The sequence below is a fragment of the Colobus angolensis genome, unplaced genomic scaffold (assembly GCF_000951035.1).
Source record: "Colobus angolensis palliatus isolate OR3802 unplaced genomic scaffold, Cang.pa_1.0 Scaffold315, whole genome shotgun sequence".
Taxonomy (NCBI): Eukaryota; Metazoa; Chordata; class Mammalia; order Primates; family Cercopithecidae; genus Colobus; species Colobus angolensis.
The window spans coordinates 196,772-210,942 of record NW_012116433.1 but is presented as its reverse complement, the minus strand read 5'-3'; the positions used below and the strand labels follow the sequence as shown (position 1 = coordinate 210,942).

Below are 14,171 nucleotides of genomic sequence, written 5' to 3'. Positions count from 1 at the left end.
CCAGGATGGTCTCGATCTCCTGACCTCGTGATCCGCCCGTCTCGGCCTCCCAAAGTGCTGGGATTACAGGCTTGAGCCACCGCGCCCGGCCTCAGTGAGTTTTATGAATATATTTTTAATTTAGTTCTATGACCAGACCATGGTTTCATAAATAAACTATTTCACAAATAAATGAAGACAAAATGTCAAAAAAAAAGTCAAAAGAATGCCTAAAAGCTAATATTCACAGTTTTTTTTTTTTTTTTTTTTTTTTTGAGACAGGTTCTCACTCTGTTGCCCAGGCAAGGGGGCAGTGGCTATGGCATGATGATAGCTCACTGCGGCCTGGAACTCCTAGGCTCAAGGGATCCTCCCACCTCAGCCTCCCAAGTAGCTAGGACTACAGGCACATGCCACCACACTCATGTGCCACCACGCCCACCTAATTTTTTAAAAAAAATTTTTTGTAAAGACAGAGCCTTGCTATGTTGCCCAGGCTGGTCTTGAACTCCTGGCCTCCAGCAATCCCCATGCCTTGGCCTCTGAAATTGTTGGGATTACAAGGATGAGCCACCATCCCCACCCATATCCAATGATTTGAAGAACTATTTACCAGCACTCAACTCAAGGCTTCTCAAGTTCTAGAACACTGACCCTGAAACAATGATAAGCCAGGACTGAGGGTGATGTCATTTCTGAATTATTTGCCTTACCTCTAGTAACACACTAATTGCTAACGCTAGGAGTCAGTTATTTGCTATCTGAAACTTAATAGAACCCCACATAATTCCATAAGGAAAACTATTCAACATTTTTCCCCCTAACTTTCTGATTTCTAAAAAAATTAGGCTTGCAATATTTATCTTCATGAATAAATGCTATCTCTTTTAAAACCTACTATATTTAATGGGCATGTTTAAAATTTATTCCTTGACACGTCAAAAATCTTATTTTAACCAGTTTTGATGAAAATTTTTGTAAAATTATGAATGCTTTGCCACCCTAAAAAAAAAAAAACACCAGACTTCAGGCATGCTGGCTCACACCTATTATTATCCTAGCACTTTGTGAGACTGAGACAGGAGGGTCACTTGAAGCCAGGAGTTTGAGACCAGCCTGAGCAACAAAGCAAGACTCCCATTCCCTACAAAAAATAAAACAAAAATGTACTTTACCCTACATAATCTTCAGGACAAGTAAGAGTGATCCACTGTTGTACTATACTATTATAGTGATACCTTTAACAAAACCGGAAATGTAGAGCGCAATCAGGCCCCACTCAACAGCCCCAGGGAGCTGTGCCTTTCTACCTAGGCTGCTTCCACAGTGCTCTCCCTAACAATCCTACACTTCTATTACTATAGTCGATTTACTGCCAAAGTTACACAGAAGAGACAAATAATCAGGCTTGTTAAATTGGTAACTAATTTACTCAATTTATGTACTCATGCATTAAGTAAAAGCCCACTGAGGACCCAATACATGCGGGGCAAACCCTCCCTTCAGGATCTCAGGAGAAAACTACAAATAGGGAAAAGGACAATACAGAGAAGCACTGTGGAAGAATGAGGCGTGTAGGAGGCTTTTGCAGAGGAGTCAATATTTGAACTGAGTCTCAAATAATAAAGAAAAATTATGGTGAACAAATGCTAGAAACATTATTCCAGGCAAAGGAATGAAGCCATGAAGACTTGTTGGATTTTTCTGAGGCCTAAAGCTCAGTCAGATGCCTCTAAATGCCATGCTCTCTTTTCTTGACAATATTGTATTTAATAGGCTTTTGTCTAAGGGAAGTTTATCTACTTACTTTCTAGGCCACCAGTTACATTCCTGATCAGTATTGTCCTATAAACACATAATGTGTGGCTGGGTGTAGTGGCTCACACCTGTAATCCCAGTACTTTGGGAGGTCAAGGCAGGCGGATCACCTGAGGTCGGGTGACCTCATGTGATCATGAGGTCTAACCAACATGGAGACCAGCCTGACCAATATGGAGAAACCCCGTCTCTACTAAAAATACAAAATTAGACAGGCGTGGTGGAGCATGCCTGTAATCCCGGCTACCTGGGAGGCTGAGGCAAGAGAATCATTTGAACCTGGGAGGCAGAGGTTGCGGTGAGTCGAGATTGCACCACTGCACTCCAGCCTGGGCAACGAGAGCAAAACTCTGTCTAAAAACAAAACAAAACAAAAAAATATATATATATATAATGTGAATCACCGTGTGTAATTTTAAAATGTTTAGAAGTCACATTAAAAAGTAAAAAGAAACTGGTGCAAGTAAGTCTCTGAAATCTGACATATTACAACTATAGTGTTTCTCAATCCAGACTAGCCACATTTCAAGTGCTCAACCAGACTATATTAAACAGTGTACTTCTAGTGGCAGCCATATTAAACAACGTAATTCTAGATCAGGAGTCAGAAAACTTTTTCCATAAAGGGCAGTATAGTCTGCAACTATGTAACAACTACTCAACTCCACTGTTGCAGCATGAGAAAGCACTACAAACACAAACGAATGAACATAGCCACATTTGCCAACTTTGTTCTAGATGGCCAAGTTTACCGTAAATCTGGTTGGCAAATAAAACAGACAAGTACGTACACATTATTTTTTATAATACAACACAGCTATGGTGAACACTGATGGTTGCTTCCCAAATGAGGACATGCATGTCACTGCCTTTGCCAAAAACTGACTTAAAAATGGGGCTGAGTATCAGGTAGCAAAGAGATGACCCACTCAAGCTTATTGACTGGGAAAAATTTAAAGAGGTCCTTTTTGTAAGTGTGTGGTCAGAGTTTAAGAAAACCAACAAAGGATGGTAAGGATGATATGGAATTCTAGGGCTAGTAATAAACATCATGAAAGCTGTTACTATCCTGAGGCCAGAAAGGGCAAAGGGGGGAAAGGGTTAGTGGAACCCAGAGAGAACTCTTTGGAGAGAAATATTAGAAAGGAGCGATGGTTACCTACCAGGGAGAGAAACTTAGTTACAAACACACCCACCTTACTCTCTGCTCTTAGATCTCCTGAAGTTCCCCCACTGGCCAAGCCTACCAGAACCACACAGGGCACTGGAGACTACTGTTGCAGTTCTTAAGGTTAGTCTCCCAGGAAACAAAGTAGGGTAGAAAAGACTGGAGAGGCAAAAGGTAGATAGCTGGCGTAAATTGTAATCTAACTCTGGCCAGTGAGACATAAGAAGTCTGTTGTGGAATTTCTAGGGAAGGTTTCATCGCTAAAGAGAAAGACAGGGAAAGAGACAGTTTCTCTTCTGATAGAAGTCATTGTTTTGGTTTTCTAGTTTTCTCAACCAGAATGGACTTACTAACCCTCTGTCATTATTTCTATCTGTCCCTTATCACCACCACCAATTTCCTGGACCCACCATGCCACACACTGACTCCAGATATTACCTGCTATCTGCTTTCTGATTCCAAATTGCCATGCACTACAGAAAAAATTAGGAAAATGGGCCCATTCTAAACTGCTGCTGTCAAGCCTCAGGCAGGCCTGCAATGAAAATATGCAGTCTTTGTCTTTGCCTCTTGATGAATTTCTGTAACATTCCTCACAAAAGTGTTTCGAAACCGTTTCCATTTTCAAGTCCCAGCCCCACCAAGTAACTTTTTAGTTGTTCAGTTTTGCTACCAATCCTTAAATGTCTTCTATGTTTCTTAATTTTCGCTGTCTTTCACCCTCTTCTGCAACATTTCTGTGTCACAGGAAAGAGTAGCCCATCTCTTTTTCAAGACTAACCCTGCAAACTATTATTATCTTGATCTTTCCCTATTCAGAAAGTTCAACCCACTGAGTCAGTAATATTGTCCACATTTACATTTCTGAGACAATTTGTTCTTTAAAAATGTTTCAGAAATTATGACATGGATGTCATCAATTATATCGAAAATAAAATCTGTGGTTCTCCTAACACTTACTTATCAAGTATTACTTATTAAATTTGTTTTAAGGCCGGGCGCGGTGGCTCAAGCCTGTAATCCCAGCACTTTGGGAGGCCGAGACGGGCAGATCACAAGGTCAGGAGACCAAGACCATCCTGGCTAACCCGGCAAAACACCGTCTCTACTAAAAAATACAAAAAAACTGGCCGGGTGAGGTGGTGGGCGCCTGTAGTCCCAGCTACTCGGGACACTGAGGCAGAAGAATGGCATAAACCCGGGAGGCAGAGCTTGCAGTGAGCGGAGATCCAGCCACTGCACTCCAGCCTGGGCGACAGAGCGAGACTCCGTCTTAAAAAAAATAAAAATAAATAAATAAATAAATAAATAAATAAATTAGTTTTAAAAAAAATAAGTAACTGAACATCAAACCTATGATTTAACAACTTATTACTTAGGTTGAAAATAAATTTTTAAGTGAATTTTTTAAAGTTACATAGTAATAGTAATATGGCAACATAACTGAAATTTGAGAAATGATTTAAAAAAAAAAAAAACAGTCCTTTTGAAGATCACTTAACCCTCATGACATGCTGTACTTTTCCTTCTAATATAAAATGTTCCGAGAAAGAAGTTTACACTTCTTATCTTTGCTTTCTTGCTAGCCAATATTTTCCATCCATTTCTGCAACTCTTCTTTCCCTGAAGACATTACGGCCTCCAAATTTCTAAATCCCCATCCTTGTTAAATCTGCTACAAATTTTAACATATAGTCTTGCTCTGTCACCCAGGCTGGAGTGCAATGGTGCAATCCCAGCTCACTGTGACCTCTAACTCCTGGGCTCAAGCAATCCTCCCACCTCAGCCTCCTGAGTAGCGTGGGCTACAGGCTCATGTTACCATGCCCACCTACTTTACTTTATTTTTGTAAAGATGGGGTCTTGCTATGTTGCCCAGACTGGTCTTAAATTCCTGGCCTCAAGCAATCCTTCCACCTCAGCCCCCAAAGTGCTTGGATTACAAGCGTGAGCCACCAATCTGGCCTCATTTCTACTTTTAAGATAAAGAAACTGAGATTCAAAGAAATTAAACATCTTGCACACTGTCACATGGCCAATAAGTAACTGAGCCTGAAGAAATCCATGTCTTCTGACCCCTAGCATTAAAAAAAAAAAAAAAAAAGCCAGCCAACCTATGTGATTATACTCCTAAAGATGACTAAGGAATACTAATCAGTGACTAATAACCAATTTTCAAGTTTCAGTTCTTTTAACAAATGTTATCTTCATCTACTTGTGGCAAGAACAGAACTAGCTAACGTGTAGGCACTGACTAGTTTATTGCCTAGAAATTCAAACTCATTTTTAAATCCTGATTGCTTTCTAAAAAACTCTTACTGACCATGTCTTAGAACACCTACATTCCAGCTTCACTTTCTTCTCCACAAAGCAATACAAAAGTCACTTGAAAAATCATTTATGTCCTTAGTATGGTTAGGCTTGGGAGTATTTCTTGAGTCAATCACTTTTCAATCTTAATAATAAAAGGGAAGACAGTAAAATCCAACTGAAATCGTCTATTGCTCCACTGACCACGAAAACTTTACAAAGTTCTCAACTACTCACATGTCTGCACTACTTCAGAAAAATGGAATCTGAGCTAGAAATGTGGATTAGTATATGTTCATACAGAAACAGAGACTTAATAGTTAGTGTTCAAACAACTAGCTAGCCATTTTGGAAAACTAAAAATTTAGATTCCCCAATGATGAATGCATCACTCAAAAATAAATTTCACGTGGATCAAATATGTCAATATAAAACACCACAAAAGTAAACAAAAGTCATGTTTTCTTTTTTTCATAATCTTGAATGATTTCTAAGCGTGATCAAAAAAACCTATAAGCAGCCAGGCGTGGTGGCTCATGCCTGTAATCCCAGTACTTTGGGATGCTGAGGTGGGTGGATCACTTGAGGTCAGCAGTTCGAGACCAGCCTGGCTATGTGGTGAAACCCTGTCTCTACCAAAAATACAAAAATTAGTGGGGCATGGTGGCACATGCCTGTAATCCCAGTTACTCAGGGGGCTAAGGTAGGAGAACTGCTTGAACCCGGGGAGGCAGAGGCTGCAGTGCGCCAAGATCATGCCATTGCACTCCACTCCAGCCTGGGCAACAGAGCGAGACTCCATCTCAAAAAACAAAAACAAAACAAAACAAAAAAAACACTATACCAATTAAAAGAATATCTGATATATAAAAACAAAACATGGCAAAGCATACATACATAAGCAAAGTCAAAAGACAAATCACTAGTTAGAAAATATTCAAAGTACACAATCAAAGGATTAATTTCTTTAACATAGAAAAAGCTCTTAAAAATAATAACCACCAGATAAGGAATAAAAGCGAGCAAAGGATATGAACAGGACTTTTAAAGAAAAAAAACATGGTCAATAAATATGAAAAAATTTCCACACCTCACTTAAAATTCATGAGAACAAATTTATGCTATATGTATACTGTCTTTCACCCATCAAATCAGGAATTTTAAAAGACTGGTAAGATTATTGTAAAGAGTGTGGTGAAACAGTATAGATAGGAATACAAAGTGGCATAACATTTTTTAAAGGAAATTTGATAATATCTAAATTTTAAATGCAAAAGCCCTTTGATCTAGCAATATCACTTTTAAGAGTGTATCCTGGCCGGGTACAGTGGATCACGCCTGTAATCCTAGCACTTTGGGAGACTGAGGCAGGCAGCACAGTAGGTCAGGAGTTCGAGACCAGCCTGACCAACATGGTGAAACCCTGTCTCTACTAAAAATACAAAAATTAGCCAGGCACGGTGGCGTGCCCCTGTAATCCTAGCTACTCAGGAAGCTGAGACAGGAGAATCGCTTGAACCAGGGAGGCGGAGGTTGCAGTGAGCCGAGATCGCGCCACTGCACTCCAGCTTGGGCGACAGAACGAGACTCCGTCTCAAAAAAAAAAGAATGTATCCTATAGGTACACCAGTACAAGTAAGCAATGATGCTGTTTCAGTAATGCTCTCTGTAGCACTGTCTGTAATACTGCAACTCTGGAAACAACCTAAGTTTCCATCAATAAGGGACAAGTTAAATAAACCGCCAAGCATCTGTACAGCAGAAATACTACACAGGTATTTAAAAGAATTACATATACTAAATGAAAAGATATCTGAGACTTACAAAGTATAGAAGAAACAAATTGCAGATGAGATCTTAAATATGATCCCACATGTAAAAAAAAAAAAATGTTACTTGAGGGAGGAAGTATTACTTAATAACTTTCTATGATGTTTGAATTTTTTCAATGAGTATTACTTTAAAATATAAAAAAATTTATATTCACATTTTAGCAATTTGTTTAATAAAACCAAACTTTTTTTTTTTTTTTTTTTTTAAGACAGAGTCTTACTCTGTCGCTCAGGCTGGAGTGCAGTGGCGCGGTCTCGGCTCACTGCAACCTCCGTCTCCCGGGTTCAAGCGATTCTACTGCCTCAGCCTCCTGAGTAGCTTGGATTACAGGCACCCACCACCACGCCCAGCTGATTTTTGTATTTTTAGTAGAGACAGGGTTTTATCATGTTGGTCAGGCTAGTCTCGAACTCCTGACCTCAAGTGACCCGCCCGCCTCGGCCTCCCAAAGTGGTGGGATTACAGGCGCGAGCCACCGTGCCCGGCCATCTGGGAACTATATTACTCAACTAGAGTAACCTTGGCTTATTTTTCTTTTATCACCACGTCTGTATCAACTGTGTAGGCTAACTACATATGCAAGAAGATAACTTGCCTTATTACCACTGAACTGTTACAACATCATATCATCTTGTTTTAAATCAAGAGATAATTACTGGTAGGAATATTAGAGGATTTCATGTAGATTATAATTCTCAGTTGATATACAACAGAAGATTATAAAAGCTACCTTAGGAACTGGGACAGAAGAGTCGGCAGCACTGCCAATAAGATAATACCTTAATGAACACAGTGCCATACACGCAGAAAGTGCTTTCATATTGGCTATCCTTGACTTTGCATAAAAGGCAACCTAAGCACTGGCAAGCTGTAAGATTTGTCCAAAATCATTAACATAGGTAGGTCATCAGGCAATAACATATACAGTAAGACTTCGAGTCCTTTTTTTTTTTTTTTTAAGTCTGCAAATCTTCCAGTAGTTAAGATCATTTCTTTTAAGAGATGGGGTCTCACTATGTTGCCTAGGCTGGACTCCAGCTCCTAGGCTCAAATGGTCCTCCCAAGCAGCTCAGACTACAGATGCAAGTCACCACATAGAACATGTCGACATGGTATTTCTGAGAACTGACATCACCTTTACAACAAAACCAGAGCCCCTATTAAGCATCCAGAATGCTACAGTAATCGAACACTGACCATTTCTTTTCAGGTATACAATCATTTCTGACCAGCCGTCTGTTTTGGCAAACGGTGTTTTCACTCACATCTGCCAACTGCACAGATGTCTTCATTTTGAGGTATTAAAGGTGGTCTTTCTAAATCCAGAAAACCTAGACGTCTTTCATTTAACATTAAGTATGCAAGGCACTGTTTTTAGTGCCAGAGGTTTAAAGGGAGTTGACTGAAAAAGGTTGAGATGTGCTGGTTTTGAAAAGGAAATGTCTTTATTATTTCCTACTCCAACAATCCTCTCTGCTTTGCCACACTAGTATTTGTGACTCCTTGAAATACTTGGTCTAAGTCAGCATATGGTGGTGCTACTTCTAACGCTTCTGGAACCCTCATTAACAAATACCTTCAGTGTGTGCCATTTTACAATGAATTTAGCTAATTTCCACCACCTCAGCAGCAGTAAAAGAAGGAAATACTGCCCCACTCATCAAATGTATACCAATTACAGCTTGCTATTTGGCACTATCTGCTTCTATGCTTCACATCAAGTCCTTTGACTTGCTTCAATGTGCATGTGTCAAATTTAAAGCCACTTTTGTCCTCCTGGGCCCACTGGAGGGTCCCCAGCAAGGGCCACTATCCACCGGCTGTCAGGGCAGTTGGCTAGGTACCGAGAGGCTGTTGGAGCCTTATCTTCTTACTTACTTCTGGCCTTTCCAATTTGCTCTATATTCCTATCCATGAAAACCAACCACAAATCCATCTGTACTACCTACCCCTCATCCTCTCTAAAAGCAAACAAACACCACACACACAACACTGTACTGTCTTAAAGTCTTTACAAACGCATACCTCTGTGGATTGAAAGCCCTTTCCCAGTCTTCTTATCTCAAAGGCCAAACTCCAAATCTACTTCAGTGAGACTTTCCTCCATTCTAAAGCAAGGGCTCCCCCCACCCCATCAGTCTCTACTTGGTTACTATAACTCACTTAGCTTCTATTTATAACAAAAGATTGTTTTCTATTTGGGTATCTTATGCACACCAACTTCAAGCTCCCTATTAACAAACCTGGTACACTGTCTCACATTTAGATCAAAGGTGCTTAACTGACACCAGATTATTAATCTGCTGGCTGGAAGGCTATCACCAAAAGACAGATAATAACAAGTCTTGGTGAGGATGTGGAGAAATTGGAACCCTCATACATTGCTGGTGGGAACACAAGGAGTAGCTGGTTTGGCAAACTATAGCAGTTCCTCAAAAAGTTAAACATACATTTACCATGACTCAGCAACTCAACTCTTACATATATACCCAAGAGAACTGAAAACATATATTCCATAAGCTTCTACACAAATGTTCATAGCATTATTCATAAGAGCCAATCATTATAAATTCATAACTCCCAAAATAAATATCAACTGACAGATAAGCAAACTGTATCATACCTATACAATGAAATATTATTCAGCCACAAAAAAAAAAAATGAAGTACTGATACATCTTAAAACACACTGCTCAGGAGGCTGAGGAAGGAAGATCACTTGAGGCCAGGAGATCGAGGCTGCAATGTGCTATAATCATGCCTGTGAACAGCCACTACACTCCAGCCTGGACAGCAGAGCAAGATCCCGCCTCAAATAAAAAAACCAAACAAACATGGAAAACATTATGCTAAGCTCAAGCAGCCAGACACAAAGGCCACATGTTCTACGAATCCCCTTATAAGAAATGCCCAGATCAAGCAAATCCAAAGTGACAGGAAGTATATTAGTGGTTGCTAGAGGCTAAGAGAGGAATGGGACTTCTTTCTGGGGTGATAAAAATGTTTTGGAATTAAGCAGCAGTGATGGTTCTACAACCTTGTAAATATATTAGCAACCACTGAATTGTAAACTTTAAAATGGTGACTTTATTAGTACGCAAATATATTACTAAAAAATTAAAAGGAATGGAGACCTGCATGGTGGCTCATGCCTGTAATACCAGTGCTTTGGGAGGTCAGATCACTTGCCAGAGTTCGAGACCAGTCTGGTCAACATATTGAAGCCCCGACTCTATTAAAATACAAATATTAGCTGGGCGTGGTGGCACATGACTTTATCCCAGCTACTCAGGAGGCTGAGGCAGGAGGATCAATTGGGTCTGGGAGGTGAAGGTCACAGTAAGCCAAGATTGCACCACTCCAGCCTAGGCGACAAAGTGAAACTGTCTCAAAAAAAAAAAAAAAAAACTTAGGAGGAATGGAAGGAAAAAGGAAGAGAAGCGGATGGGGGAAAAGGGAAGAAACAAAGAAGGAGGAAGAGGGGAAGAAAAAGGAGAAAAAGTGCTGGGCATGGTGGCTCACACCTGTAATTCCAGCACTTTGGGAGGCTAAGGTTGGTGGATTACCTAAGGTCAAAAGCTCGAGACCAGCCTGACCAACATAGTGAAACCCCATCTCTACTAAAAATACAAAATTATCTGCGCGTGGTGACGCATGCTTGTAATCCCAGCTACTTGGGAGGCTGAAGCAGGAGAATGGCTTGAACCCAGGAGGCAGAGGTTGCAGTGAGCCAATATTGCGCCATTGCACTCTACTCTGGGCAACAAGAGCAAAACTGTCTCAAAAAAAGAAGAAAAGAAAAAGGACAGAAAGAAAGGGCACCTAGACCAGCCTGGGCGCAGTGGCTCACGCCCATAATCACAGAACTTTGGGATTACTCCCAAAGCACTTACTCCCTAAGGTTAACAAATGTTACAATATGTGAAGAAATATTTTCAAATTAGCATTACTTACATTAAACCAAAGAGGCTGTTATACTTCTCGATTTAAGCTAACCAATTCAATTTTTAACACCTGCACTAAAACCTGGATTGACTAAAACTTAATGAACTAGGACAATAAAGAACACTGAAAATAATAGAAATTAGAAGAATTTAGAATCTTTTTAAAAACTTGGGACGTAAAGAGAATGATCACATACAGTGACAGAAAGTTTCAATTAAAATAACTTTTCTGTCTCGAGAACTGGAAGGAACAAACAAGTATGAAGTTTCTAATGTGTGAAAATGCAGGCAAGGGAAACAAGCTGGGTTATCACTAAGTCCCTAAATCATGGAAGGAGAATTCTCCCCAGTATTGGCTCATCCTCCTTTGCATAAATCTCACATTTTATATCACACTAAAACTAGCCCATATGCAATATAAATATGTCATATATAGCTAAGAGCCTATCAATAAACATTATGCCAACTCAAGCAGCAATATTTACATTCCTGGTGGGATCCAGCTGTTGATATTTAAGTTAAATTTAGGTAGAAAAAAATAAAACTGTTTCTTTATGAAAAGAGATGAAATGCCAAAGACAACCTGTCTCAGAAAGTTCCGCACCTATTTGTTAACTAAACACTCCTCAAATTTCAAATCCCTGTTGCAATCAAACCTTTACAAATGTCACTGCAAAAATAAAATACCCTGATGCAATAGATGACATCAATTAGAGTTGTGTTTACAAGTCTATCATTCATAGTTATAAACCTTGACCTTAACAACAAAGGACTATCGTATTCCTCTTCGTAGTCAGGCATTAAGCAAATGTGGACACAAGAACTAATAAAACTCCCTAACTACTACTCCCCTCCCAAGATTTATAGCTCAGTATTGAACTGGATTAGGCACCCTGCTAATTACTCACATTTTACTCATTATATCTATTATGAGAGTAGTTAATTATAAGAATATTACACTGTGATAAATCTAATTATATGTATAATTTTGGAGGTTTTCTTATTCACTTAACTTGAAGCTCCATAATGGCAAACAAATCCATACTGATCACCGCTATAGCACCAGCATCCAGCAGGGGACCTCAGCAATTATTGGTAGGTTAGGTGACTGAATGAATGGTCTCTAAAACACAGCAGATACCAATAGATGTCCACTGGATTCATTAACAAGAAAGGACGTATTTTCTAATTGCTTTGTTACTAGACATATAAAACTCTATCAATACCTATTTACAATAAAGAATTAAAGAGATGGCAATACTTAATCTATAACACTGTATTTGTTCTCTATTTCACTAATTCACCTAAAAAAAAAAAAAAAAACATTAAGCCTTACCATTACTAGGTGCCTCTAGGGACTCCTTTGCAGGTTTTCTCTGGTCTTCATCTTCCTCAGGATTTTCCCTGGACTTTGACAGCCGGTTTCTTAGAGACATCTTCTCTTCACCCACCATTGTATTGTCTAGAAAAGAAGGCGTAAAAAGCTTTTGTATTACTCCGTTTTCACACTGCTATAAAGACACTACCTGAGACTGGGTAATTTATAAAGGAAAGAGGTTTAACTGTCTCACAGTTCCGCATGGCTGGAAAGGCCTCAGGAAACTTACAATCATGGCAGAAGACCAAGGGGAGGCAAGGCGTGTCTTTCGTGGCAGCAAGACAGACAGAGCAAGGAAGTGCCACATTTAAAACCATCAGCTCTCACGAGAACTCCCTCATTATCACGAGAACAGCATGGGGGAAACTGCCCCCAAGATCCAACCATCTCCCACCAGGTCCCTCCCTTGACACGTGGCGATTACAGTTAGAGATGAGACTTGTGTGGGGACACAGAGGCAAACCATATCAGCTTTGAACTAAGCATCTGGCTTACATGAATTTCACAATACCACTATATTTAGGATAGGTGAAATTTGATGATATATTCTCTTCCTTTTGCATTAATCACTTCAAAGCATTTTCTGGGTACAAGATACTCAAGATAACAAATTTGAAGAAATCAGGTCCTATAAAATAATTTGACTGGTTTCAAAGCCCCTTTTTAAACATAGACCCCACTCTTAAAGAACAATTTAGTTGAAGAAAGCATTAAGTATGTAAAAAAAAAAAAAAAAAGGATTAAATAGTAACAGGTAACTACAAAGATGCCACAAGGTGGAGTATGATTTAATAACAAAGTCAATGGTAAAAACAATACCTGAAGTTCAGAGACAGCAGAGATCAGCAGAAGACGTGAAGGTTTCACAGAAAAGAAGGTATTTTAGACACAGTCTTGAAGAATGAGAACTGTGCATTCCATGTGCAAGAAAGGATTAAAACAAGGACCTTATAAGCCCTGTTCAGGGAACCATGACTGAACTGAACTACAACAAAAACAAATTTTTAAGTATCTACAAAGTGTAAGGACCCTGCCAGGTGCTTTAAGTTTTCTCATTTGATCTTCACAACAATTCTGAAAAAAAAAATATTACCCTCAGTTTTCACATGAGAAGACAATCATTTAAAGTAGTTACTAGCAGTGTCCTCCACCCATGTACCAGGAATACACCTGCAGTTGAACAAGCTGAATTCATAGAAATGCACACCAGAGCTCCAGGTACTAGAGTCTCCTTTTCTTCTCATTACAGTAACTTGCCCAAGACCACACAGCTAATGACAGAGCCAGACTTGAACTGGCATTAGTTGAATCCAGACTACAAAGACCACTAACTACTGGGGGAAAAAAGTTGGTAACAGAGAAATGTGATGAGGGAAAAGACTAGAAAGGAGGACAGGAGTCAAACTATAAAGGCCTAAGAAATTAGAAATTTTTCAGGAAGGCAGTAGTGAGACACGTTAAGCACTAAAAAACATGATCAAAGTCACAAAGATCAATATCAAGACAGTACAAGGTTTACTCTAAAGCCATGTGTTTCACTAGCATGGTGGCAAGCAGCTGTAGTCCCAGCTACTTGGGAGGCTGAGAAGGGAGGATCGCTTGAACCCAGGAGTTTTGAGTCTGGCGTGGGCAACAGAGCAAGACCACATCTCGAAAAACAATTATTTATGTATTTATTTGTTGAGAAGGAGTATCGCTTTGCCCAGGCTGGAGTGCAATGGTGCGATCTTGGCTCACTGCA

The 14,171-nt window shown here is 39.7% G+C and overlaps 1 protein-coding gene across 1 annotated transcript in view; it reads right to left on the bottom strand.

The window, feature by feature from the left end:
* Window positions 1–14,171, bottom strand: part of SOAT1 (sterol O-acyltransferase 1) — a 63,430-nt gene that overhangs the window by 41,608 nt on the left and 7,651 nt on the right. Inside the window, exon 2 of the mRNA XM_011951159.1 lies at window positions 12,389–12,514. Within this exon, the coding sequence (XP_011806549.1) occupies window positions 12,389–12,506 (118 nt within the window). The 5' untranslated portion in view covers window positions 12,507–12,514. The remainder of the gene's footprint in view (window positions 1–12,388; window positions 12,515–14,171) is intronic.